Below are 25,092 nucleotides of genomic sequence, written 5' to 3'. Positions count from 1 at the left end.
GGCCTGTGCGAATAGAGGCGTCTGGAGCATCACTGAGGTGCCTCAATCCAGTGGTAACTGCGCAGTGATAAGAACGTCGCCGGTGACAGATATCATATCTGGGCCCAAGGGGAACCGGTCCATCAAGACCGAACGAGGGAGATGTCGACAGTAATGGGCGGGCTCAGAGAAACCGAATTGCCCGATAAGTAGCGGACTGGTTTTAGCCTCGGCAATTAGATGTCCCGATTGGCCTGTAAGAAACGGACGGGCAAGACTCTGGTGGTAGAACCCCTGACATTTCGTGTGAAAGTATGCTTCCCTGAAGAGGGTTACAAGAGATAAAGAGAGCAGGCCTGTTGGAGGCTAGCTCTAATATGCAGTGACTGTCATGTCATCCGATCAATCGTAATTGCCGCCAACCTGGCTAGCAAAAGCAGTAGAAACACTACGGGCGTCGTCATCATCCTGGATGTGCTGGCCTGGAACACCACGGGTCACGCGAATGCTGGCGGAGCTTCCACCAAAGATACTGCCGTTGTCGGGAACACCAGTGCGGTAGGGCTCACGTCCACCAGACTCCACGTAGCGCTTCAAGCGATCAGACTGGCTAAGACTAGCCTGCTTGCTCATATCATTGATGCTCAGACCAGTGAGACTCACGCCACCTTGATCGACACTTCGGCCATCAATGATGCTTCCGGTGACATCGGACTCGGTAGCGGCGACAGACTCTCCGGCGACACTCGGTGCACCCTTGGCTCGAGCTCCATTAGCACGGCGACCTCCGGGGATAGAGGGCCATGAGTCCTGGAAGTTCTGGAACATAGGTGGGTATCCAGATGGAATGCCGACTCCTCCACCAAGGGCAGAGGAGTGGACCGAAGAAACGTCATCAGGAATGTACCCTACGACAGAACCCGAGTCGAAGTCATTGCGGTGACCATTGCGACCGCCGCCGTTGACAGAGCCATTGTTGGTATTGGCTGCTTGGTTGAACGACATCTGGAAACGCTGGGGGCCGCGGTAAGCCTGCTTGGGCCGACTAAACTGGATTAGGGACTCCTGCAAGTTGGACAAAGGCCCCTCCACCAGACAGTGCTTTTCTTTGAAATGCTGCAGAAGGCAGTTCCACAGAGGGTGCTTAGAAAGTACCTTGGGGTTACCAAGAACTACAAGACCGTATCGAGCTCGGGTAAGGGCGACGTTGAGACGACGTGGGTCACTCAGGAAACCGATACCTTGATGGTCATTGGAACGAACGCAGGAGAGAATGATGTAATCCTTCTCACGACCCTGGAATGCGTCCACTGATGCCACCTCGATTTCCTTATAGTGTTCCTTCTTGAAGGTTCCATTGGCCTGCATGGAGCTAACAATGTAGCTACGCTGACCTTCATAAGGCGTGATGATACCGATACCACCGGGTTGCACACCCGCTTTGAAGAAACGAGTGACAATCTTTTCAACGTTGGTGGCCTCGGTGCGGTTCAGGTATGAGGTACCGGAAGCCGAAATTTCCTCATTACCGAGGTTAGACCAAAACATCATGGGGTCGTCAATCTGGGGCCATGGGAAGTCAACATCGCGGCGAAGGCGGTCTGCAATTGTGATACCGTTCTGCAAAGATCCTTCGTAGAACATGTTCGATGGGAACTGAGAAAGGCAAGGGTGCATACGGTACTGAACGTTAAGGCGAATTGGCGAACAGCCCAGGATGACCAGGCGTTCGAAAAGGGACTGGTTCAGACCAGCCTTGGCAGCCTTCTTGTTCATAATGACAGGTCCAAGCTGTTGGTGATCACCAACAAGCACCACCTGTTTGCAACCAAGAACCAAGGGAATCATGCACTCCGGCTCGGCAGATTGGGTGGACTCGTCAATGAGGACTGTTCGAAACTTGAACTTAGCGAGACGCGGATCACCCGCACCAACACAAGTGCAACAGATGACATCTGCATTGCCCAGAATCTCGCGCTCAGCCGCACGTGTCAGCTGCTTGAGACGCTTCTCATCCTGGCTTGACAATTCACCAAGCTCTGCCTTTAGCTGGTTGAGTTTGACCAGCTCGATGTTGCTGTCGTTCATGCGAACTTGCTCGTGCAGAGAAAGGAACCCAACGGGAGATTCTACATCCTCTCGGGACTTGGCAGTCACTCGGACGGTCTTGAGGCCAGTCCGGTGGATACGCTCGCAGAGCTGATCAACTGCAACGTTAGATGGAGCGCACACAAGAACTTGGCCACCATTGAGCTTGGCAAGATGGTAGATGATTGTGGCTGATGTTACAGTCTTACCAGTTCCCGGTGGACCTTGGATCAAACTCAGAGGTCGTTGAAGCACACTCTTAACAGCATTGATTTGACTGCCGTTCAGGTCGGGTAGTCCAGGGACACTGAATTTCTTGGGAATTTGGGTTTTCATGGGAGCAGCCGCAACCTCATGACCAAGAAGCCGGTGGAAAATGTAGCCAGAAACACTCATTTCGTCCACAGCAAAGGTCTTCATGGCGAGTTGCATACGGTCAAAAGAGGTTGACTTCCAAACATAGTCTGCAGTGAAGTTGTGGGTACACTCAGTGGGCACAGATTTATGATCGCCCTTTGAACGCAATTCAATCATAACCTCATCAGACTGGTTGTTCGGGATCTTAATGACATAACCAACTCCTTCCCACTTGGAGCGAAGTTCACCAGTGTATTTCAATCGCATCTCGTCACCAACGGCTAGCTTCACATCACCAAGCTCAAGCTTTGGCAGGACGAAGCTCGCAAGGTGTTTGTTGTTAAGACCAAGATCCCAGCGCACGATAAGACCATCTTGTGACTGTGACTCCTTGAGTTTCCGGTCGTAATCGGCCTCGATTTTCACAAGTGGGCCGAAAATGTTCTGGTACTGGTATGCATCATCGTAGCGCAGAAGGACGGGGGCAGGTTCATCATCCACCGTGGTGGATTTTTCCAGATCCTCCAAAGTTGCGTTGGAGTTCTCTTTCCACATCTCCTCTAGCTTGGCGATCAACTGAGGGCTTAGATGGCGAGCTCGAAGTTGCTCCTGATCGGTAGGGGCCCCAACAAGCCATGGTAGGAAAGAACGATCCTCAATGAGTGGTTGCCAGCGAGATGTATCCCAGTTCATGTCTTTGGAAGAGGGCATGGCGGCACACGGCTGTCGGCACAAAAGCACCACGACGGTATCCGATTTCGCTGGGATGAAGCCGAGCAGGAAAACATTCTTTGTACCACAGTTGTAGCACTCAAGGATAGTATCACCAAGAGAAGAGGCAGGGTGTAGTTGGACCTCCTTGTGGCGGGCTCTTACAAGGTGATTAACAATGTGCGAAGAAGAGGTGTTACCACGTGCACTGCAGAACCATTTGTTGCAAGAAAGACACTTGACCACACTGCTAGGGTTGTGAATGCCACAGTAGGCACAGGCATGGGCAGGAAGTTCCTTCTCTTCCTCGGCGTGTCCCTGGCCCTTTCGGTTTCCATTGGTAGGGCCACCGACTGTGCTTTCTAGATCGTCATCTTCTAGGATATCAGATCCCTCATCTTCATCATCGTGTCGGCGTGGTCGAGCCCTGCCAAGGTCATCCGTCGCATGATCGTCTAGTTCCACCACCGAAGCATCGTCAGCCAGTCCCGGGGGGTAGTTCTCCATAATACGGGATCCGGAAAGCGGCTGAGGATAAAGGGTTGGCGAGCTTAGTGAATAGAGGATGACAATGCTGAAGGTAGTTGAAACAATAACACGACAATTGAGAGTAGCGGGAAGTAGTTCTGAGGGCGGTAATCAAAAGAGCGTAGAAAACAATCGGTCATCCAGGGCGGCTTGTCAAGAGCGCCCGTCTGAATGTGTGCCGGGGGGGGCAAACGGTCGGAGAAGGTCTAGGGAAGTAAAAGGTGAGCTGAGAGATTCAAAATGGGGGAACAGATCATCCTTACATGCCCAGCTCTCTCTGTCACAAAGACGACCGACAAAAAGAGAGTGGAAGAAGTGAGAACGGACGAAAAGCCTCTCCGCAATCTGCGATCCGGATTCTCTATCAGTGGGATCCCACTACGGTGGCGGATTATCACCAAAGACGCAGCCCCGGAGTTTAGAAAAAAAAAAGTTGCCCTCTTCCTGTCAACTCAAGGTCATTCCAGTCTCTTCCACATATACACAAAATGCTGGTTGGTCTCCCACAGAGAAGTAATTGAATCATACAGGCAATTCTAACTCTTCTTTCTAGCGCCGTCAAGCCCGTGAGCGCCGAGATTATCTTTATCGGAGAGCTTTGCTCCTCCGAGATGCTTCTATCGCCGAAAAACGTGCCCAGATCAAGGCCTCTTTGGCCACTGGAAAGCCCCTAGACCCCTCAATCGCCAATGATAAGACTCTTCGCGAGGATTACAAGTTTGACGAGTCAAAAGAAGATGGGGTGGATATTGACGACGAATATGCTCTAACCTCCGGTGTCATCGATCCTCGCCCACTGGTCACCACCTCTCGCTCACCCTCCGCTCGTCTTGGTGCCTTCGCCAAGGAGATTCGCCTGCTACTCCCCACTGCCATCCGTCTTAACCGTGGTAACCTTGTGTTGCCTGATTTGGTATCCAGCGCAACTTCTGCGGCTTTGACCGACATGATCCTCCTGCACGAGCACCGTGGTACCCCCACCGCCCTCACCATCTCCCATCTTCCTCACGGCCCCACTGCGAGCTTCTCCCTACACAACGTTGTCCTCCGTGCCGATATTCCAAACTCAGCCCGCGGTACTGTCTCAGAGAGCTACCCTCATCTGATTTTCGAGGGCTTCAAGACTAAGCTTGGTCTCCGTGTCGTCCAGATCCTTAAGCACATGTTCCCACCCCGTGAGGGTGGCAAGGTTGGAAACCGCGTTGTCACCTTTGTCAACAAGGAGGACAGCATTGAAGTGCGGCATCACGTCTTCGTGAAGACCGGATACCGGGACGTGGAACTCGCCGAGGTTGGTCCACGAATGACCATGCGCTGCTTCGAGATTCGGGGCGGTACTCTTGAAAAGGGCAACGGCGGTGATGTTGAATGGGCTCTTACTCAGTACACAAGAACCAGCCGGAAGAAGGATTACCTTTAAATGGGTTACTTTTGCATCATGGTGTCGGTTCCCGGCGTGGAGATTTTATGGCATACGGACTTCGTTTTACTAAGACTTTGGTTAGTCGATGGGCGTATTGGTGTTTTTACGGTCAACTAAAAGGCATGCTCCGCCATTTCATGTATCATTTTTGTTGCTATGTTAATACCCTTCAAATTAAATGGGCTCTCGATCATGAGATGAAAAAAAAATCCTCGAAAACGCATCTAACAAGCTGCAAAGCACAAAGTCAAAAGATATCAGTAGTAGAGAGTAGAGATACCCCGAAGAAACTCACAATTTTCGCGTCCTTCTCCTCTTGCTCAAATTTGGCACCCGTGCTAACTAGTATGCATAGTAACAATAAATCAACGCCTCTGGCCCAGCTCATCATTTAGAAGATATTGAGCAACTTCCCCTAATTCACCTCCGCATTCAGTATCAATTGAATTGTCTTAGAAGGTTCATCACAAGATGCATCACAAGATTCATCGCAAGGTCCACCTGAATGTTCACTGGGTGTTGACTCGAGCAGAGCCATGGCATTCAATTTGTAGAACTCAACAGTATCATCGCAGTATTCGTTGTGCGGGGAGCTGTAGTCAGTGTAGTTTCCATATTGTGGCGGTGGTAGATCTTTATGGAATTTATCATTGCCATGATTGAGCCCTTCATCCAACATTTGCTCAACCATAGAAGAGGCGCTGCAACTCCTAGAAGACTCGTTGTCACCATCATCGCCGCTGTCCTCACCATCCTCCACAGGAGGGTCACCCTTCTGACCAGTCGTGCCTTCATCTAATCTCGTTTTATCCGCAGGTTCGACTTCAGCATGGGCGACCTCTGAGGCGGGTTGTGGCAAAGAAGATTGCTTCAAGTATGCGGACATGACACTTCCTGTTTGCAAGGTATACCAGCCTTGATGGGCTGGGATTTGCTTCCCTTGATCTTTCTTTGTGGGTGATTGTGAGGGCGAACCACGCTTGGATCTGTTGTCCCATGCTTTTTGGTTGAATCTGTTCTCCCATTCCACTCCCGTCTGCAAGAGGAAGAAATTTTTGAAAGCCATCTGGGCAAAATCCAGTGTGCTTGGAGGAGGGGCTAGAATCGAGATCTCTACCATGCCAAGACGGGTGTATTTCGCATATGCCGAGTAAATAGATGGGTCTTGAGTCGATTGGAAGATCTAATAATTGTGAACAGGTATCCTTGACTGGCAAGGTATATGATACTTACACCCAATCGAAATTTCTCGCGCTTGAGGGACGCACCGAATCGTGTCATGCTCACATCCCAACACTCCTTTGTGTTCTTATCGGTAAAGATCTGGTTTTTCGCTATATATTTCTGTCAGTACGTCAATTTGATCAAACTTTGGGCTGAAAATAGATACATACGGAGAGCCTGCTTGGAGCTACGGGCAACCCTCTTTTTCAAGACCCTATCATGAACGAAGGGATCCTCTGTGAACAAAATATTTAGTAAGCGACCTAGTAATAACTATATGATCGAGGGAAGATTGAAAGGCAACCTTACTGATTTTTGGAGGCTTGGCTTGGAGTTTGGACTTTCGATGGTCTTCAGGCGCCGTCTTTGGCCTCTTTCGGGGGCGCGTCTCTTCCAAAATCATCTCCCAAAGATATTGCTTGGCATCTCTGGGGCGGGGGATTTTTGGTTGAAACGAGTCATATAGCCATGCTGGTTGAACAATGTTGACAGTGCCGAGCTTCTTGGCGATTTGAACTGGAAATTGCACATAGTAGATTAGCTTTAATCCGATGGGCAAACGAGTAAAATAAATATTAGGAGTTGAAATGCTTATGACTTGCCTGGCTCAACATTTTTCTTGTAAGCCTCTTCAGTAGTAATGAGATGAGTAGTATTCGATTCGACTGTCTTGGAGAAATCACCGCCATGGTGGCGTATCCATTTAGGTATTTTGTCGACGTCCTCGAGCTTGCCGGCAACAGACGCATTGATTTTGGAAAATGTAGTCGGCATTTTGGATGCTCATGAAGTGGCAAATCTTGAGAAAAATTAGCTGGTGTGTGTATGAGCGTGTTGGTTATGAAGCGAAGACTGAACGTTGAGTAACGGATCGAAGGAATACTGGGACCTTGACTAGCGACGTGATGGTTGGAAGATAACGAGCTGTGCTCTGCCTGAAAAGTGAAACTTGGATCTTTTCTTTGCGCGTTTGAGTGGGGAGAGTGTGAAACGGGCGAAAGTATTGGTGATGTAGGAATGCTCGAGACAAGGTTTTCTTCCGTTCCTCACACTTTCACTTGAAGAGAATCAAAAGGATAGGGAGGATTCGATACCAAGAGAACATGGGAGGGAAAGCTTTGATCCGTGCCTCGCAAATTTGGGAGAGAAGAGTGTAGGAAGGGAAAAAGCGTCGATGATGCGAGGATGGTTGAGATGAAGCTTTAATCTGTGTCTCGTACGTTCGAGAAAAGAGTTTAATGGGGGGCAAAGATGTCGATACTGCGAGATTTGTTTAGGCAAAGCTTTGATTTGTGCCTCGAAATATGGAGTGAGAAGTTGGAGAAATATGGAGTGTTCGAACCTAAGGGAGCTCGGAGTATCCGGGATGGCGGCGATAACGCGACTCGGAGATGTTGATCGGGGGATGTTCAGAGACTTTGGTGGAGAAGGAGAGTTTAGAGAGGTATTGACGAGATCGAAAATAAGATTGAGTTGGAAGAGAGGGATGGAGGAAAGCGTTCATAGACAAGGTCATATTGCTAAAGTGGGTAACGTAAAGAAATCATGCAAGATGAAATAAGAAACAATGAGTAGAAAGGTCATCCTTTAAGTCCATAACATCTAATTGCAAGTAGTAACCCCATATAGGGGGGGATTACTGACGAATACTTTTTCCAGCTGCCACGAATGCACGAATTTTGTTCAAATCTTGAGCCCCATTTGTCTCCACTCCAGAACTGGTATCCAAGCCCACAACCTTTGATCCGGACTTTCCAAGCTTCTTGACAGTGTCAACAACATTATCCGGAGTCAACCCCCCGGCGAGAACAACTCGCAACCCTTCATCACTATCGAGTGTCTTCTGAACGGTGGCCTCATCCAAAAGCTGTCCGGATCCTCCTGCGCCCGAATCAAGCAAAGGAAGAGTATGGTAGGCACGGCGAGCGATGCCAAGTTCTCCCGGAGAAAACTTTCGAATAACTGGCACGGGAATTAGACTGGCCCATTCCAATGGTTCAGATCCATGGAGCTGCACAACGTCAAGTTCCAATTTTTGTTGTTGAGCAAGAACATATGACAAAGGTTGGTTCATGAATACACCCACTAGTAATGCCCTGGAGGGGTGTCGCAGGACAGCAGTTGAGTGGTCAAACCACTCTAAGGCGGTTGAGCTTGATAATTGTTGCGAAGCGTCGGACGGTTGATGAATATCCGGTCGGGGTGTGGATTTTACCACCTGAGAGATGCTAAGTGCCACATCGTCAGAGACCGTTCTTGATCGACCTGGAACTTGAATGATGCCAATCAAATCAGCACCGGCCTGAATAGCAGCCTGTGCAGCTTCTGCGGACCTAGTACCACAAATCTTGACTAGGGGGGCGCTGGATGATGAAGCCTGTGCAGAGGAGGCCCCCAAAAGCTGTGCCACAAAGGCAGAGGTGTCGGTGGCCCGCATCAGGGCCTCTCCTACAAGAATAGCCTTAACACCGTCCTTCTTGTATGCTTCAACATCTGCGGGGCCGGTGATGCCACTCAAAGCGCATACAATGGTAGTCTCTGGTACTTGGTCCATGAGACGGCTAGTGGTAGCGAGGTCAACCTTGAAGCTTGTCAAATCTCTGTTGTTGACTCCGATAACTTCAGATCCCAGATCGACTGCAATCTTCATCTCCTCGGGGGTGTTGACCTCAACCAGAGGCTCCATCCCAAGACTTTGAGAGTAACGGTACAGCCTAGTGAGAAGCTCTACGCTAAGCATCTTCACAATCAGCAGAACAGTATCAGCACCAGCTAACCGAGCCTCCAGAATTTGGTATTCGTCAAAGACAAATTCCTTGCGCAGGATAGCTGGTCTGTTGGTAAGACCCTCCAGGCTTTGGCGCACGGCTCGCAGGTCGTCAATTGTGCCCTTGAACCACTCAGGCTCCGTCAAAACCGAGATGACACTAGCACCAGCTTTGGCATACTCTCGGGCCTGGGCTGGAGCGCAAACATCGGCCGAGATGATGCCCTTGGAGGGGGAAGCTCGCTTGATCTCTGCCATGAGTGACAGAGGGTAGTTGGACTGTCTTAGACGAGCAGGGAATGAGATCTGAGGAGGAGCAATGTTCAGATCATAGGCAGCCTGAAGGGCCTCTGGCCGGAGAGCAGGGATCTTCTTCTGCTCAGCAACAGCATTTCTGCGGTGGGCGTAAATTTTATCCAAGATTGACACCTTCTCGACGGGAGCAGCAGGTTTGGTGGAGGGAGCTGTTCCTTGCTTAGAGCTATCCCAAGTGCCTGCAGTGAGCCTGAGGAAGTTTCCGAACATGGCACGACCGTACTCGGTCAGAATGCTTTCAGGGTGGAATTGCACTCCTTCTACTGTAAACTCCTTGTGTCGAATTCCCATGATGACGCTACCGCTGCCATCCTCGAGTTCTGCCGACGAGGACACCTCCAAGGTATCCGGGACAGTAGAATTGGTACCAGCAAGAGAGTGGTATCGAGTAATTGAGAAGACAGTGGGTAGTCCTTGGTAAACACCCTTTCCGTCGTGTTTCAAGACCGAGGTCTTTCCATGCAGAATCTCTCCAGTGACATCTACCTTGCCACCAAAGGAATTGATGATGCATTGCTGACCCATGCAGACACCAAAGATTGGAATCTTACCCTTGAAGTATTGGATGGCAGCATTGCTGATTCCAGCATCGGTTTCGGGATGACCAGGGCCGGGACTGATGACCAGTTGCGTGGGGTTCCTAGCAGCGAGCTCCTCTACTGTAGTCTCATCATTGCGAATAACCGTGACAGTAGCGCCTTCAAGCACCAGGTATTGATAGACGTTCCAGGTGAATGAGTCATAGTTGTCGATCAAGATCACATTAGAGGCAGTGTCTAAGCGGGCCGATCTGGTGGGTTGGTGGGGGGAATGGTCAACAAGGTCCGCCATGGTGGCTCGGATTCTGGAGGAAAACAATATGTGAGCAGCGAGACAAAACAGAATGAGCGAAGCAATAGTAAGGTAGCCACTGGCACATACTTACCCAATCTAAGAGCAAAATCTATTGATTGGAGATGTTGGACAAGATATCAGTCATACCGCAGTGACACAAAAGTGAATTGCGGCTCACCGCCTAACGCTAGTCCAGGATAGGCAATGGTGGATTGTTGACCGCAGGCGCGACTTTTGAGTCTGAATAATTCGTCAAAAGCTCCCGAGCTCTAACTTTCAAAGCTCTCTTTTGCCCGAACACACCCCCGGATCATCTTGGATCCTTTTCAATCCTCTAATACTGGGGGAACTTTTTTTTGTTGTGCAATCCTATGATGATCTAATTGCCTGGCCAAATGGCTCCCGTCCCGGAGGCCTATTTTCCGTCCCTGGACAAGTGCTTCTCCGGGGATGCTCAACTTTTGTATGTCTGACAATCTCCGATCAACTTTGGACTGATCACTGATTCTCTGTTTGTTAATTAGGTCCTGGAGAAGAGCTTTCCTCTACACCAATGACCCAGAAGGCCACACCGACGATGGTGGCCATATCCAGGCTTTCCTTTCACACCCAGAAAGCATTCAACAACTGTCGCAAAGCCTGAACTCTTTCACCCGCCCTTCCGCCAAATCAAAATCTGAATTCCAATCCAAGACTGCTGCGATTCATGTGGAAACAAATTCTAAGAGCTCCTTCGATCTGAACGAAATCAAGGCGGACGCCCAATGGCTCAGCCAGAATGCCGAACTCGACGAGATTACCGCTCTGCGACTTACCGTTCTCGAATGGCAAAATCGACCTGCAACACGCCTGACCGCGAATTTTTCCAGCGAGGAAGTAACCAGTGTACAGAGTGCAGCGGGTGCAGACAAACTTAGTGCCTCTGTGGCCGGTCCGAACTTGGCAAACATCCTCAGACAAGTGGCAGGTGACAAAAGCGGCGGGCTATTCGACTCAGAAACAAATCGACGCTTGCGGCTGCGAACAACATACCTCTCCGAGCGTAGCCACATGGTCAAAACGTCCCGCAAGCTGCTCGCCATGTCCCTTAACAGCGCTCCCAGCAAAGCCCTTGCCAACCCGGCCACTGAGAGAAGACTAGCTTTGTGCAAATTGGGGACTTCCCTATTCAAAGAGAAATCTACAGGAAGCTCTTTGAGTAAATTTCTAGAAGAGTGTATGGCCGCTATCCGCAGTCGTCTGACTGACTTATCTGGAAGTGGTGGTTGGTTGAATGAAGCTCAGAGCAGTGAGGAGACAGAGATCCTATGGAGGAGTTTTCTTGCGGAAGAAATTGGCCATATCCTTCAGGTCATGTTCCATCAACTTCATGCATCCGCGGAAGTTCCGTCTGGTGACCTCCTACTGTCCTGGCTCAATCTAATGTCCGAGTACAACTTCCTAGAAGGTGTGACTGTGCCATGTCAAAACCCTGTGGAAGTGATATTCCCAATCCAAGCCTTCGTTTCTCTGACAACCTTGACCTTCTTGAAACTTCCTCTTGCCTTTTCCGCAATCACCAACAGGGCGCAGCCTCCGACGTTCCCGTCGGGCCAAACTGCTTATTTCCTTTCTAAAGAAAAGGTTTCCCGGATTAACGAGATTTTCCTACATGCCTGCGAGAATGATTTGGCTACAGTGAGACCTGCAGCCTTCTCATGGGGCATAATTCTGCATTCTATTCAAGAACTGGCTTTGAGTGACAAACAAACTCGAGAGATGGAGCAATTGGACAATGCAGTAGACTCGTTCAACAACCAAAGCAGACGCGTCTCTCGGGGATCCGAACCCTCGCTTTACGAAGAACTCCTTGAATGTGCTCGAACGCCACAACACTCTGTCGATGACACAATCTATATCTTGACATCGAACGAAATCAAAGACTTGGCCTTGGATACAATGATGACATTGTCCCAGAAAGCCGGATCACTATCGGCCATTGACGATGTTTTGACATACCAGTGGGTGCGTCTGGCACTGCTTGACCTCCTCAAGGTTGCCGTGGTCTTTTGGGACTATTCTGCGGAACTTGTGGAGTCGGTATTGGCAATACTTACGGACACTTCTAATGGGCTTTGGCCAAAATCAGCTGGCCAACTCGGGGCTACGAGCGACCCTAAATCTCTCTTCATCAAAGATGATGCCTTGATGGATCGTGTTTTTCGCAATGCAAAGTCTCGATTCCCCTACGAGACTATTCCGTTCCTGAAGCTTTGTCGCGCTCTGGTGGGCGAGCATGCGGTAAATGAAGATGGCTTGCCTCTGATATTTGACGAACTAGATGGTATGGATACATTCACCCAGGTGGTCCCTCAAGAGTTTTATGGATATCAAACAATTCGTGAAGATGAAAACGCCAATCTTGTGTCGCTCATTCAAGCTCTACCCATGTTTGATGCAGCCAACCCCAACCGCCTTCCAGGGGCTGATGCTAGTAGTGCTTTGATCGTGAGAGGATCATCTGAAATCCCAACAGATACAGTTGGTCAAGTGATCTCTGAAAGCAAGCCAGCGGTCATTATGTGGCGCCACGAATACTCATGCTTGAGCCTTTTCGGAAGCTGGCTCGAAGAATGGAGTGAGAGCGGTGGATACTCTCCTGGTTGGGATATGGATTCCAGCACAGAGATCATCAGTCTGCTTGCCGATCTTGTGGCTAGTGCTAAGGACCTCCGTCCAAACGATGCTCCAGGTACCAACGCCAAAAGAATTCTCGAAATGGCCAGCGATGGACTCTCTCGACAGGGTGATATTATCACGGTTGTTTTTGACATTTTCGAGCGAAAATTGCAGAGCATTGGATCTCAGGGTTCGGCAGACGCACTGGAACTGATCATGGCATGTCTCCAATTCATCCAACAGGTTGCCAAAGTTCTTCCGTGCCGTGTGTGGCCGTTCTTAAGCCGCAGCAGCCTCGTTGGATCCGATGGCAAGGGCGGCATGATGACCGCCATCGTTTCAGCTACTGAGATTCCTTCTGGCCAGTATCCATTCCTCCTTAGCTGTGTGGATCTTTTCAAGGCCACTGTCGACGATGCAGGATCTCGGGCCGTGCTAAGAAAGAGCCCCGGAAGCGTGTCAGGCAAGTCGACAATCGCAGTTGACTGGAGTGCTAGTATTCCATCGCATGTGATGAGAACCATTCTGCTTAATTTCACACGTACAATGGTGGATATCTTCAACGGCAATGGGAACTGGCGTTTTAATTTCCCTGAAGAGCGACTCCAACTGAATGCAGCCCTTGCTGGCACTTTTGATCGGATTTTGTATTATGCCTACGGAATCAACGACAACGCCAAGCTGGAATCCAAAATCACCGGTGTATTTTCTTCCTCCGCAACCTACATGCTGGATATGCTGCGACCTCGATCTACCGCTGATCTGCCTTTCAACCCCCTCCTTCGTTTGATTTCGGAAGGTCTTCAAACTCCATCCACCCTTCATTTCCGCCACCTCGCACTTGTTGAGACCCAGGTCATCTCTATCTTGGGGCTCTGTGTGAAACTTGTACAGGCATCTCGACTGGCAGATCTACCCAAGTCGCTTTTGGAAGAGCAGCTTTTCAAGGCTGCGCCAGTTTTGGTTAAACTTTATGCATCCCACGATTCGTACCGTTTGCCGGTAGCAAAGCTTCTTGACATTCTTATCTCCAGTGCAGCGTCGAATTCCGAGAGTGAACCTCCATCTCTTGTTGGTCACCTGGGAGCAGAATCGTCATGCATGTTCCTTGATGTTCTTTCGCAGCTCGACAAGCCCCTGGGCGACAAGACTCTATTGCTGTCAGTCTGGCGATTGTTGTCAACCTTCGTTAGCAAGCGTCAGCAGTGGCTAGCTGTCTTCATTCTCACTGGCGCGTCTCCCCGCCAGACTTTGAAAAGGTCCGACAAGTCTGGAGATCCAAGTATGCGGGGCGTACCATTCCTGCAGATGGCCCTCGATAAGCTTGCCCATATTGACCAGGAAGATCCCGAGGTGGCCTTGGAACTGCTCGAATTTGTCTCTCGCGCTCAAGAACACTGGCCATGGGCTACCCCGCAGTTAAAAAACCACTCTCAATTCCTCACCAGCATCGTGAATCATGTTTCGAAATTGAGAATACCGTCCCTGCCCGTGAAAGATCAAATATTCGCAACACGAATTGCGGCTGTCGTGGCCGACATTTGCACTGTGTACTTGCACTCTGCGAAAGAAGCCAATGACCGCAGTTTTGTCAAGACCCTCATTCCATTAGTGCAATGGTATGCCAAAGATGCTGTGGATGTGGATGCTTACAATTCTTCCTTGCATGCGAACTTGAAGAAGAACTTCGAGGCCCGATACAGCGGCTGCAAGATCACCGACTTCAAGCGAACCTCACTGGAGACTCGCTCGTTGGGCCGTGATTATTATTACGATTTAGATATGGGGCAAAAATTACTGGCTTACGACTTCTCTTGGGCGGGAACTCGGGGACAAGGGTTCTCGGGGGAGTTCGAGCGAGCCAACATTAATTTATCGCTCGTTGAAGCACAAGTCATCCTCCTCAACAGCTGGAAGTTCTTTGCCATTGAGCATTGCGCGGATTTCCTTCAAGACCGCGAAATCCAGAAGTCGATGGCTTTGGTAGCACAGCATTGTCTAGAAGCAAACAGTCAAGGCGTCCCGCCAGAAGTTATCTTTGAGCGGATTCAACAAACACGGGTTGACTTCGCCCAAGCTCTCCTGCAACGATTGGTACAAGTGGGTGCACGAGGATCCGAGGTATTCGCTCTGCTTGAGGTGACCTGGAAGGCTTTGCTTGCTCGGCACTCCACATATGAGGACGCGCTGATCAACGACGATATCGAGTACTACCGATGCCTCCTCAATGTGCTATTCCTGGCTCTTCAATTCCATTTGAAAGGTTCCTCTCGCTCTGCTCCTGTGACACAAAACAAAACCTCCATCTCTTCCGACCTCACTGTTGTTATTGAGATTGTAAAGACCATCGTTGCACAAGGCTTCAGATCGCTCACTACTTATCTGCATGAAGAACAAGAGAAGTGTATGCCCAAGGATTTCGCCATTCTCATCGCCATTCTGCAGAGTGCTTTGCATGTCAAGGATGCCGATCGAATCTTTGAGCATATCACATACCACATTCAAGACAATGACACCGCACGACACGCCACTACGCTGTTCTCTTGGGCCGACCAAATCCACATGGCTGGAGATCCAGTCTACGGAGAGTTAAGTTTGTCCATCCTTGTCAAGATGTCGACTATTCCCACGCTGGCCGAGCACATGGCCGTGGAGGCTGTTCTTATGAAATTATCAACCTGCCGTCTCACCAATCTTCTCCGTCAACCTAAAGGATTTGGACCCTTTGATCCCGTGCCCAGAATGTATGCCATCTGGACTGCTGGCTTCCTCCCTCTGTGTTTGAATCTCCTCTTCAATGTCGTCCGTGCGGCGCCAGAGGTAGCTGCATTCCTCAATCAGTTTGATGGACAGCTTAGCCGTGCGGCTGAAGTTTTCTCTTCTCCTCATGTCGGCACCTCTTCAACTCCGCAGTCCCAATGGATCAGTTTGAGCATGGCATCCGAGGCTTATTCGCTCTCTCTCATCTCCTTCATCCTCAATCAATACCGCGAGGCAGGCCCCAGTGCTGGTTTGGACTCTCAGTCAATCCAGAAGCTGAAGTGGGATCACGCGCATGTCAAGGAGGACATCGAGTCTCTGCTTAGCCGCCGACAGGCCCTGCGGACACGCATTGTCGCTACGAATGAGAAGGAGGTTGAATGGTCACGACAGAAGCCAATCGCGGCGGATTCTGACTGCACCAACCGATTGGAAGAGAAGGTTTTGGCTGAATTGAATGCGGCGGTGACTTGTTTAGCAGATGAGGAGGATTCATGATAACATGTTGTTTGGTTAGCCTTTTCGTCTTTGTTTCTTTTGCCTCTCTTCTTTCAATGATGCGTATTCTGGGTGGGGATTGGGGGAATGTGATTTCTAAGTGGGTTGAATCTAAGATCATTTCTGCAATCATTCTATATACTTGCATGCCCTTGGTGTTTTTTTCTTTGATTCGGTAGCTAGTAGAGTTTAAGAAACCTTCCAAGTCCAGTGGAACGGTCTACGGGTATGCATGAACTGAGCTCTGGTTGACATCCAAACTTTCAATCTTCGAATTTTCCAGTGCATCAAAATCCCTAGTAGGAAGGTCTTGCGAATTAAAAATATGGGCATTGAACAGACTAAAGCAGTCTACATCATCCTGCATATGATTTAATTGTCCGGAGGCCTGAAATCGAAATTCAGGTGGGCATGCATGCATGGCTCAGAAGCCTGGAAGTCGTGTGCTGTGTGACCTAAGATCAAGTAGGACAGGTGCATGCCCCACATTTCAAGGTGAGACTTGACTCAAGGGCTTGAATCTCAACATGATGAGAGACTAGATATAAAGCGAAACTGCTAGCACTTAAGCAAGATCAGCAATGACATCATGCGTGAGTTTCCATCCGAGGCGAACTCCGGTTGATTAGTCGTGAATCAGTGATGCCTCGGATTCCCCGCATGCATAACCGACTTATGCGGGGAAAAAGGGACCCATCGTAATCATCATGGACAAATAGGCTGAGGCGGGTAAGATGGCTATATGGTATAACGAATTGCGGGGAAATAATCCATACGTGTCGTCTCTTGTGCAGATTCATAACATCCAGGACTCCCCCATATCCTACTTGTATACCCCGAAGCCCCCAAACCTCCATTCCACCCCTAGTAGATAGTACTATTCCCTATACCTCCACACCCGCACTAAGCATAACCAAAACCTTGCCCTAAACCCATACACGCCAAACCAAACGCCAAAATGCCCTACGCCTCACGCTGGAAAATCGACATCCCAAACACCCACCTAGCCACGCTCCTCCTCAAATCCCCAACAGCCCCCCTCTCCAAAACAAACAAGGCCTTCATCGAAGCCGCCCGCCCAGAAACCCACTACCTAACCCCGCATGCCTTCCGGCTCTGGAGCCAGCGCTTCGCCGCAGGCCTGCTCAAATCCGGCCTCCAACCCGGCGACCGCGTCCTCCTCTTCTCAGGAAACGACCTCTTCTTCCCCGTAATCCTCATGGGCGTAATAATGGCCGGCGGCATCTTCACAGCCGCAAACCCCACCTACGTCGCGCGCGAACTCGCCTACCAGCTCCAAGACAGCGGCGCAACATACCTGCTCTGCGCCGGCTCAAGCCTCCCAACAGGCCTGGAAGCCGCAGCGCAAGCCGGGCTCCCGCGCTCGCGCGTCTTCGTCTTCGACAGCGACGTCTTCGACGGCAGCCATAGCAGCTTTCCGCAGAGCGGGTGCGCGTACTGGGGGGCGCTGATCGCGTCTGTTGAAGAGGGCGAGGCGTTTGCTTGGGAGGAGCTTGGGAGTGCGGGGCTGGCGGATCGGACGCTTGCGCTGAATTATTCCAGTGGGACGACGGGGCGGCCGAAGGGCGTCGAGATCACGCATAAGAATTATGTGGCGAATGTGTTGCAGCATACGCATTTGACGACGCTGAGGAAAGGGTATGAGGTGCGGAAGGCGTCTATGCGCTGGTTGTGCTTCCTGCCTATGTATCATGCTATGGCGCAGACGATCTTTATTGCGGGGGCTTTGGTGCATGGGACGCCGGTTTATATCATGCCCAAGTTTGATTTTCAGAAGATGCTTGAGTATACGCAGGCTTTTCGCATTACGGATCTCACGCTTGTGCCGCCTGTTGTCGTTATGCTTGCTAAGCACCCCTTGGTGAAGGAGTATGATCTTAGTAGTGTGGATACGGTGGGGAGTGGTGCGGCGCCTTTGGGGCGGGAGGTTTGTGCTGAGGTGGAGCGGTTGTGGCCTGCTGGAGTGATTAATATTAAGCAGGGTTGGGGGATGACAGAGTATGTTTTGTTTTTTTTGTTTTTTCTTTGTTTGGGTTTTCTTTCCCTTCCCCTGAACCTGTTGCTTGCAACTGGTGGGGGGTTTGCGGCTTAGAATTAACAGCTGACGGTGGGTTTGTTAGGGCAACATGTTCCATTTTGGGATGGGACCCGACAGAGACGAGCGACTCCGCATCTGTCGGAGAACCTAATGCCAACTGCGAGGCTAAGATCATGGCAGATGACGTTACCGAAATCACGGCACGCAATCAGCGTGGTGAGTTGTGGGTCCGTGGACAGAATATCATGAAGGGGTACTGGCGGAACCCGACAGCGACCAAGGAGACCAAGACGGACGATGGCTGGCTGCGAACGGGGGACATCGCGTATGTAGATGATCAGGGCAAGTTCCATGTAGTGGATCGGATGAAGGTACGTGATGAGACTAAGTGGGGAAAGGAGATTAATAGCAAAAAGGGAAAAAAGAAAACAACTTTGAAGAAAAAAAAAGCACTGACAATTCTGCAGGAATTGATCAAGGTCAAGGGCAACCAAGTGGCCCCTGCCGAATTGGAAGCGATCATTTTGGAGCATGCTGCCGTTGCCGATGTTGCGGTGATTGGTGTGACTATGTGAGTACTACCTAATGTGGACATATATTGACAATACATGTCTGCTTTTTTCTGCGGGGATAAGGGATGGGTACATGTGGAATATGTAGCTAACCATTGCATGTGTTTATAGTGACCATGATGAGCGACCTCGGGCATATGTCGTATTGAATCCGGGACAATCCGCGACGAGTGAGGAGATTGTCAGGTTCATGGACGGCAAGGTCTCTGCCACGAAGCGGATCACTGGCGGGGTAAAGTTCGTCGAGGCGATCCCTAAGAATCCATCGGGGAAGATCCTACGAGCAGTACTACGCGAGCAAGCGCGGGCGGAGCTGAAGCAACGTGCCACGGCGAAACTCTAGACTTGGATATTCCAACATTGAACATTTGAATGTTCCAATGTTTGCTAGTACATATATGTGTAGAAGGAATCGTATTGAATATTTGTATGGATTTCATATGACGCACCCTAATATGTGGCTTCAATGTTCAATTTTCATAAAGGTTTTCCCAAATGACGCCAAGAAACAAGCTCGTAATTTGTAATTAAGAAAATCCAATTCTCGTACATACATAGTTCCCTGTATGTTCTAAGCATATGCCGATCCCTCGCGGGGAATAAGGGAAGTCAAAAGTGAACATTTGAAAGAAAAGCACGATAGCCGAGCGCGGGAAAGTCGCTGCTGATTCGTCAACTGGACAAGAGTTAGCGCCAGGCCCTAAATCCAGCAGCTGAAAAAAGATCGCGATCGGTGGAGATCCTCAAAACTTGCCTCAAACAAGGATATCTATTGGTAGAGAGCAATATGATCGACCCTGTTTCTTTTTTCTTTTTTTTCTCCGCAACCCAGAACCATGGGTTGAGGCTTGAAAATCGTGAAAAAGAGCTTGGGAATTATTCACGGTGAAGAGACATATAGAGAGAAGAGGAATTATTAGATGGCAATCTCTGTCAGTGGCGCCTGGAGGCGGCAGCTGAATAACTGCTCCAAATGTTCGTGGCTGGCTCCTGCTTAGCTGGAACCCAGGTGGTTTAGTGTGGGATTTATTTTTTTCTTTATCCACTTTTCTGTTTTTTTTTTTTCCCCTGTGAATGAGCTGCATGATCCAGACCAGAGCTCTTTTTTTATGATCCTTGATATCCCATTCCCAGTGTTCCTTAGTGGGGGCGGAGTACAACATGATTGCCGGTCCGAGTATTACCTTGAAGTCCCTATGTTGTACATGAAAGAAGATCATATAATTGTTTTTTTTGAGCCCATTACTCATTTCTCATTATACCTTGGATTTGACTTTATGATCGATCAGATGTTCACTGAAATGCAAATCCTTATGCAAACCACTGTATCACCTGGGCTTCATGAAACTCATGCCGTTATAGATCCAGAGAAAACGAGAAAACGAGAAAATGAGAGGCGAAATGAAAATAAGCTAAAAATTAAATTAAATTAAAAATATATCGAGCCCCGCTATCGTCTATTACACTCTTTCTCTTTGTATACGCCGTAGATCTTGGTTTTTCTTTCCTTTTGGTCTCCAGTTCTCCAAGGCCACCCACTGAGAAAACTTGCTATATTACGGCCCTAGATCCCACCCTGTTCAAGTATATACTCCAATTAACTTCTTTTCTGAATCCCATGATCAGCATTCCAACCCAAAGCTATTCAGCCTTGCGCCTCGAAGCTATCCATACTGGGAATAACCACCACAATCTATACATCACCCGCACCACCACAACAACAACCTTGGAACTACAACCACAAAACAACCTGGAAGAGCATCACTATATAGTGAATAACCCACCAACAAAAGGGTGGTAAAAACCCACCAAAATCAAATAAAGAAAAAAAAAAAAAAACCACGAAATGATTACAGTACCAACATCTACAAAGCCAAAGCCAAACCCACTGCGCAACCTCGGATTCCACTCATTCCAATTCCCAATTCCAATTTCATTCCCGTGGTGGGCACCGTGGGCCGGCATCCTCGCCTTAATCGGCCTAAGCCTCGTGGTGGCAATCGCATACGTCCGTGGACAGGGATATCCCAACCGGGACCTGGCAAACCCGGCCGTGTGGTCCGCCCTCTCCGATATGGAAAAAGCCAACGCCAGCCAGAACCCTGAATCGCCACCCCCTGCCTCTGCTCTCCATGTCTTGAAGCCACTGTCGCTTTGTGGGACCTTCCCGAGTAGTGGGGCGGTGGCAGCTAGAGCGCGTGAACAAATGCAGATGCACATGCAGACTTCCTCGGGCTTGGCCTTGGCCTTGGGCGATTCACCGGGGATGCCTGAATTGGAGGCTCACCCTCATCCTCACCAGGCTAGTGATGGGGGCGAGAATGGGTTGCAGTTGCAAAGGCGGAGTGGGATGGTGCAGACTATGTATGAGACGGACGAGACGGGGGCGAGAACCTTTCGCCGGTTAGTGGTTGAGTACAATTAGTTACCTTGAGTACTTTGAGCACTTCGATGGTTGTTTGTTTTTTTTTTCTTTTCTTCTGCCTTTTTTTAAAAGGTTCTTTTGTTTTTCTTGTGTTTCTGTGCTTTGTGCGATTTGGAATTGAAATCGGGAGGTTTGTCTGCTTTTCTTTTCCTTTCTTTTTCTTCTTTTTCATTCTTCTGGGGGTTGGACTGCGATTGCTGCTCTGTTCTGATACTTTCTTTCCCTTGATTCTATTTGGTGTTCCTGCATTGTGCATAGTTATTTAGTGGCTCTTTATGTTTGTAGATGCCAAGTCCCGTGATGATACTGAGTCAGCATGCCATGGAAGTGGCCTCTTTCGACTCTCTCACCTCCAATTCCCAATTTAAACTCCACATTATACAACACTGATAACGAAGCCTTCGCCCAAGATGGCTGTAACCGCTTTCCCCTCTCTCGGGAACTCTTCCCCGGACCTCACCCTCCTCAACACAGCCCGTCTCTTTACCCGGCTCGAACACAATCTCCTAACGCCGGGCTCAGAGCTCCGCACCTTGCGTGGGTCCGAATTCCAGCGCATGCGCATAACAAAGGTAAGCAAAGCTGCTGATCGGACCAGGGTGTCAGTTCTATAAAATTATGCCCTGGCCCGAGCTATATAGAGCCTCAACTCTGCTCCATCGCTCTATTCGACCGGAGTATACTAAACATCATATAACCCGAACACATCTAATCCCGGCCCTCATAGAACCTCGAATACGCACGCACCCTCCTCTCACAACTGGAACGATCTCTCCCTCAATTGAAATCCCTCGAGCGTAAACACGAGGTTCAGGAAGAAGTCACACGTGACAGACAACTTCTAAAGCGCATGCAAGCCGTCTTGGACGAAGAAGATGCCCGCGCCAACGACAACGACAACGACAACAGCAACGATAATGATAACGAGACCGAAGTGGACACAGAATGGGCGGACTTATTCGCGAAACCGGTTGCCGAAAAGATCCTCCCAGCACCCAACAGCCCAAGCAAGCCCCAAATATACACGGAAAACAAAGACAAAGAGCAGCGAGATATTGATTCCACCACAACACCAACATCAACACCCGCATACCCATCTACATCAACATCAACAGCCGCACCTCCTACATCCACCGCACCCCCAACCCTGCGAAACAGATCCACAAACCAAAAGCCGCAAACCTCACTAACGGACTCCACCGCAAAAGCCAAAGCATCTGGAAGTAGCACTTCCGCTTCGACTTCCACGCCCGCAAACAAAAAGGAACAAGAGCTCAGCACGCACCGACTCGAACAGGAGGATCTGACTAGCTCCCTCGTCGCGCTAGCTAGCCAGCTTAAGGCATCCTCGCAGTCGTTCCAGACAACGTTGGAGAATGAGCAGTCTGTGCTTGATCGTGCGGTGACGGGGATGGATAAGACGAGCGCGACGATGGAGGCTGCGGGGAAGAGGATGGGGATGCTGCGGAAGATGTCAGAGGGGAAAGGGTGGTGGGGGCGGATGATGCTTTATGCGTGGATCTTTGGGTTGTGGGTTGTTGCTATTTTGATTGTTTATGTTTTGCCCAAGTTGAGGTTTTAGATGGGGCTCGGGACGATTTCAAGCAGGGAGTTGATATCAACCTTTTTCAAAGTTGGTATTGGTTTCTTTAACTGGATATGATGGGTTGGACATGCATGCATTACTTTGGACTTAGTTGAGATACCCGGGAATTAGATTCCATATTTGAATATGTATTGCATTCATAGAGCCTATTTTTCTCCTCTCTCATCTCCATTAGGTACCTAGTAGCTATTATCAATGGGCCATCCTTCGGAAAATAATGTAATCGCATACTTTAAGCATGGCCATAGCCAGCATCTGCACGGAAGTAATGGAAGTGAGGTGAAGGTCGGGAACCCGTGATTCAATTGCTAACTGACGATAACCCAACGACCGACCTGGCATGACACATGAGAAGAGACATGAGAATCCGCTGTCAGTTCCCCGTGTTCATCACGGATGGTAAGCTCAAAACTTCCATCGGACGCGAGACCAAGGAACATGAAGGGGTGAGACGGTATGGTTACATACAAGATCAACACAAGATGGAATAAAAAACAGAAATAGATAAAAAAAATGGGAGGGGGCAACCAAGGAGGATATCCAGCATTCAAAGACAAAGTGGGACAAAGAAAAGCGTGAAAAAGAAAAAGAAAGATAGAAAATGGGGGGAGGGTCGAAAAAGGTCCTGCTCCGCGTCTTCGAGAGCAGGAGGAAAGAACCGGCTAAAGATCGTGTCAAGGAGGGGAGCGCAATTAGAAGACACACAAGAAAAGAAAAGAGATAAGGAAAAGATAAAGGGACATGTTTAACGCCGGAATTTCTTGGACACGAGGCTTTTGGATCATATATCAGGAGACCTGATGAGAAGCCAAAGGAAAACAAAACACATGCGATCTAGTTTGACACCCGAGGGAATGGGAAATCTCATTAGATCAAACCACAGAGGCGCAGGTTTTCTTGGATGATGATATCTAAAGGGGTTTAAATTAGCTTTTGAACTTGGGGTATCCAGATATGGGGAAAGATGAAAGCTTACCGTTGACGGCGGCCATGACGAATCGGATTTGGGTGGTGTCAGTGGCACATGTGAAGTGAGTGTAGATCTGCTTCTGCTCGGCCTGGTTCAAAGACACGAAGCGGTTAAGGATGTAGTCGCAAGCAGCGGCGTAGTCGGCACCACCCTCGTAATCGGGGAAGTAGTTCTTCATCGGGCTGACGGGAAGCTTCTCCTTGAAGCGGTCGATCTTGTTAAGGAACAGAATGATGGAGGTCTTGACGAACCACCGGGAGTTGCAGATGGAATCGAACAATGTCAAGGCTTCTTGCATACGGTTCACGGTCTCGTCCTCGAAAAGCAGTTGATCGTACTCGGAGATGGCGACCAAGAAGAGAATGGTGGTGACGTTCTCAAAGCAGTGGATCCACTTCTTTCGCTCTGATCGTTGACCACCAACATCGAACATACGGTAGGTCAAATCGCCAATAATGAAAGTGGTCTCGGTAATACCGGTGGTCTTGACACGGGAGCGCAGGACATCCTGGTCGGTAGGAAGGTAGTCGGGCTGGCCAATGCGGTCAACGGCATCGAAGTAGCTATAAAAAAGTTAGAAAGAACTGCAGTTTTTTCGCCGGGGGTTTTTGGTTCTGAATTCCAGTATGAACGCACTATTTGGCCGAGTCGTTGAGTTGGTATTCACGCGAGCGCTTGAAGCACTCCTGAACACCGGTATCGCGCCAGAGCGCACCAATGGCATTGCCGACCTCTGGGGGAATGCTGTCACCCTCGATCTGGGCGGGTTGCATGAAGATAGTCTGAACGTGGTACTCGTTGCGGGCGTCCTCCAGGGGAAGCTCCAACGACTCCATCGCCTCCAAAATAACGCGCATGGACTGCACTGTGTTGCTGTAGATGATTTCCCGGAAAGATTCACGTTCGTCGCGCGAGTATCCGCCCTCGTGGATGAGCTTCATCTGCTTCAGAATTGTCGACTTTCCAGACTCTCCGGCACCTAGATACCCCTTTTAGTCAGTGTTGTTCTTTTTTCCGCCCTCCGTCGAATCGATTTCACGTCGGCGCTGGGGAGTCGAATCCTTACCGAGAAGGAGCATCTTGATCTCGTTCCGTTGCATCATCTTGTCGCGCTTGAGCTGGTTCTCAATCTCCTCATTGCGGGCCTTCCCCTCCTTGTCCTCAGTGCTCATTCCACAACCCATCTTGGCGGTGTTTTTGATGTGTGAATTAAACGATCGCGATAGATGTACGAGGCGATCGACTCGATAGGGATCGTTGCTCAATCACAGGGGACTGTTCAAGGGACGAATCTGTCAGCAAACTTTTTTTTCTTCTT

General features: G+C 49.6%; 9 protein-coding genes across 9 annotated transcripts; 5 read left to right on the top strand and 4 right to left on the bottom strand.

Annotated features, from left to right (window-relative positions):
- Window positions 1-381: 381 nt before the first annotated feature.
- N7466_011641 (putative regulator of nonsense transcripts) lies at window positions 382-3,642 on the bottom strand (the record flags this gene model as incomplete). The annotated part of the gene is made up of 1 exon (XM_057171030.1): window positions 382-3,642. One exon carries the CDS (start codon window positions 3,640-3,642, stop codon window positions 382-384), a length of 3,261 nt encoding a protein of 1,086 aa, XP_057015751.1.
- A 509-nt stretch (window positions 3,643-4,151) lies between these two features.
- On the top strand, window positions 4,152-5,083 carry N7466_011640 (snoRNA-binding rRNA-processing protein IMP4; the record flags this gene model as incomplete). Its single annotated transcript, XM_057171029.1, has 2 exons — window positions 4,152-4,157; window positions 4,217-5,083. The coding sequence occupies 2 exons, from the start codon at window positions 4,152-4,154 to the stop codon at window positions 5,081-5,083; spliced, it is 873 nt and encodes a 290-aa protein (XP_057015750.1).
- A 418-nt stretch (window positions 5,084-5,501) lies between these two features.
- Window positions 5,502-6,206, bottom strand: N7466_011639 (BRCT domain protein; the record flags this gene model as incomplete). Its single annotated transcript, XM_057171028.1, has 1 exon — window positions 5,502-6,206. The coding sequence occupies one exon, from the start codon at window positions 6,204-6,206 to the stop codon at window positions 5,502-5,504; it is 705 nt and encodes a 234-aa protein (XP_057015749.1).
- Window positions 6,207-7,946: 1,740 nt separating this feature from the next.
- Window positions 7,947-10,223, bottom strand: N7466_011638 (bifunctional anthranilate synthase/indole-3-glycerol-phosphate synthase; the record flags this gene model as incomplete). Its single annotated transcript, XM_057171027.1, has 1 exon — window positions 7,947-10,223. The coding sequence occupies one exon, from the start codon at window positions 10,221-10,223 to the stop codon at window positions 7,947-7,949; it is 2,277 nt and encodes a 758-aa protein (XP_057015748.1).
- A 398-nt stretch (window positions 10,224-10,621) lies between these two features.
- On the top strand, window positions 10,622-16,142 carry N7466_011637 (nucleoporin; the record flags this gene model as incomplete). Its single annotated transcript, XM_057171026.1, has 2 exons — window positions 10,622-10,689; window positions 10,751-16,142. The coding sequence occupies 2 exons, from the start codon at window positions 10,622-10,624 to the stop codon at window positions 16,140-16,142; spliced, it is 5,460 nt and encodes a 1,819-aa protein (XP_057015747.1).
- A 958-nt stretch (window positions 16,143-17,100) lies between these two features.
- On the top strand, window positions 17,101-19,116 carry N7466_011636 (acyl--CoA ligase; the record flags this gene model as incomplete). The annotated part of the gene is made up of 4 exons (XM_057171025.1): window positions 17,101-18,161; window positions 18,284-18,572; window positions 18,669-18,772; window positions 18,885-19,116. The coding sequence occupies 4 exons, from the start codon at window positions 17,101-17,103 to the stop codon at window positions 19,114-19,116; spliced, it is 1,686 nt and encodes a 561-aa protein (XP_057015746.1).
- A 1,503-nt stretch (window positions 19,117-20,619) lies between these two features.
- On the top strand, window positions 20,620-21,198 carry N7466_011635 (uncharacterized protein; the record flags this gene model as incomplete). Its single annotated transcript, XM_057171024.1, has 1 exon — window positions 20,620-21,198. The coding sequence occupies one exon, from the start codon at window positions 20,620-20,622 to the stop codon at window positions 21,196-21,198; it is 579 nt and encodes a 192-aa protein (XP_057015745.1).
- A 410-nt stretch (window positions 21,199-21,608) lies between these two features.
- Window positions 21,609-22,780, top strand: N7466_011634 (uncharacterized protein; the record flags this gene model as incomplete). Its single annotated transcript, XM_057171023.1, has 2 exons — window positions 21,609-21,770; window positions 21,926-22,780. 2 exons carry the CDS (start codon window positions 21,609-21,611, stop codon window positions 22,778-22,780), a joined length of 1,017 nt encoding a protein of 338 aa, XP_057015744.1.
- Window positions 22,781-23,671: 891 nt separating this feature from the next.
- On the bottom strand, window positions 23,672-24,958 carry gpaA (guanine nucleotide-binding protein subunit alpha gpaA; the record flags this gene model as incomplete). Its single annotated transcript, XM_057171022.1, has 4 exons — window positions 23,672-23,715; window positions 23,781-24,337; window positions 24,411-24,753; window positions 24,841-24,958. 4 exons carry the CDS (start codon window positions 24,956-24,958, stop codon window positions 23,672-23,674), a joined length of 1,062 nt encoding a protein of 353 aa, XP_057015743.1.
- Between the last annotated feature and the right edge of the window lie 134 nt (window positions 24,959-25,092).

Source organism: Penicillium verhagenii (assembly GCF_028828195.1).
Source record: "Penicillium verhagenii strain IBT 33310 chromosome Unknown utg000013l_segment0_segment0, whole genome shotgun sequence".
NCBI lineage: Eukaryota > Fungi > Ascomycota > Eurotiomycetes > Eurotiales > Aspergillaceae > Penicillium > Penicillium verhagenii.
Note: the sequence above shows the minus strand (reverse complement) of the source record. Positions and strands in the feature narration are given on the sequence as shown.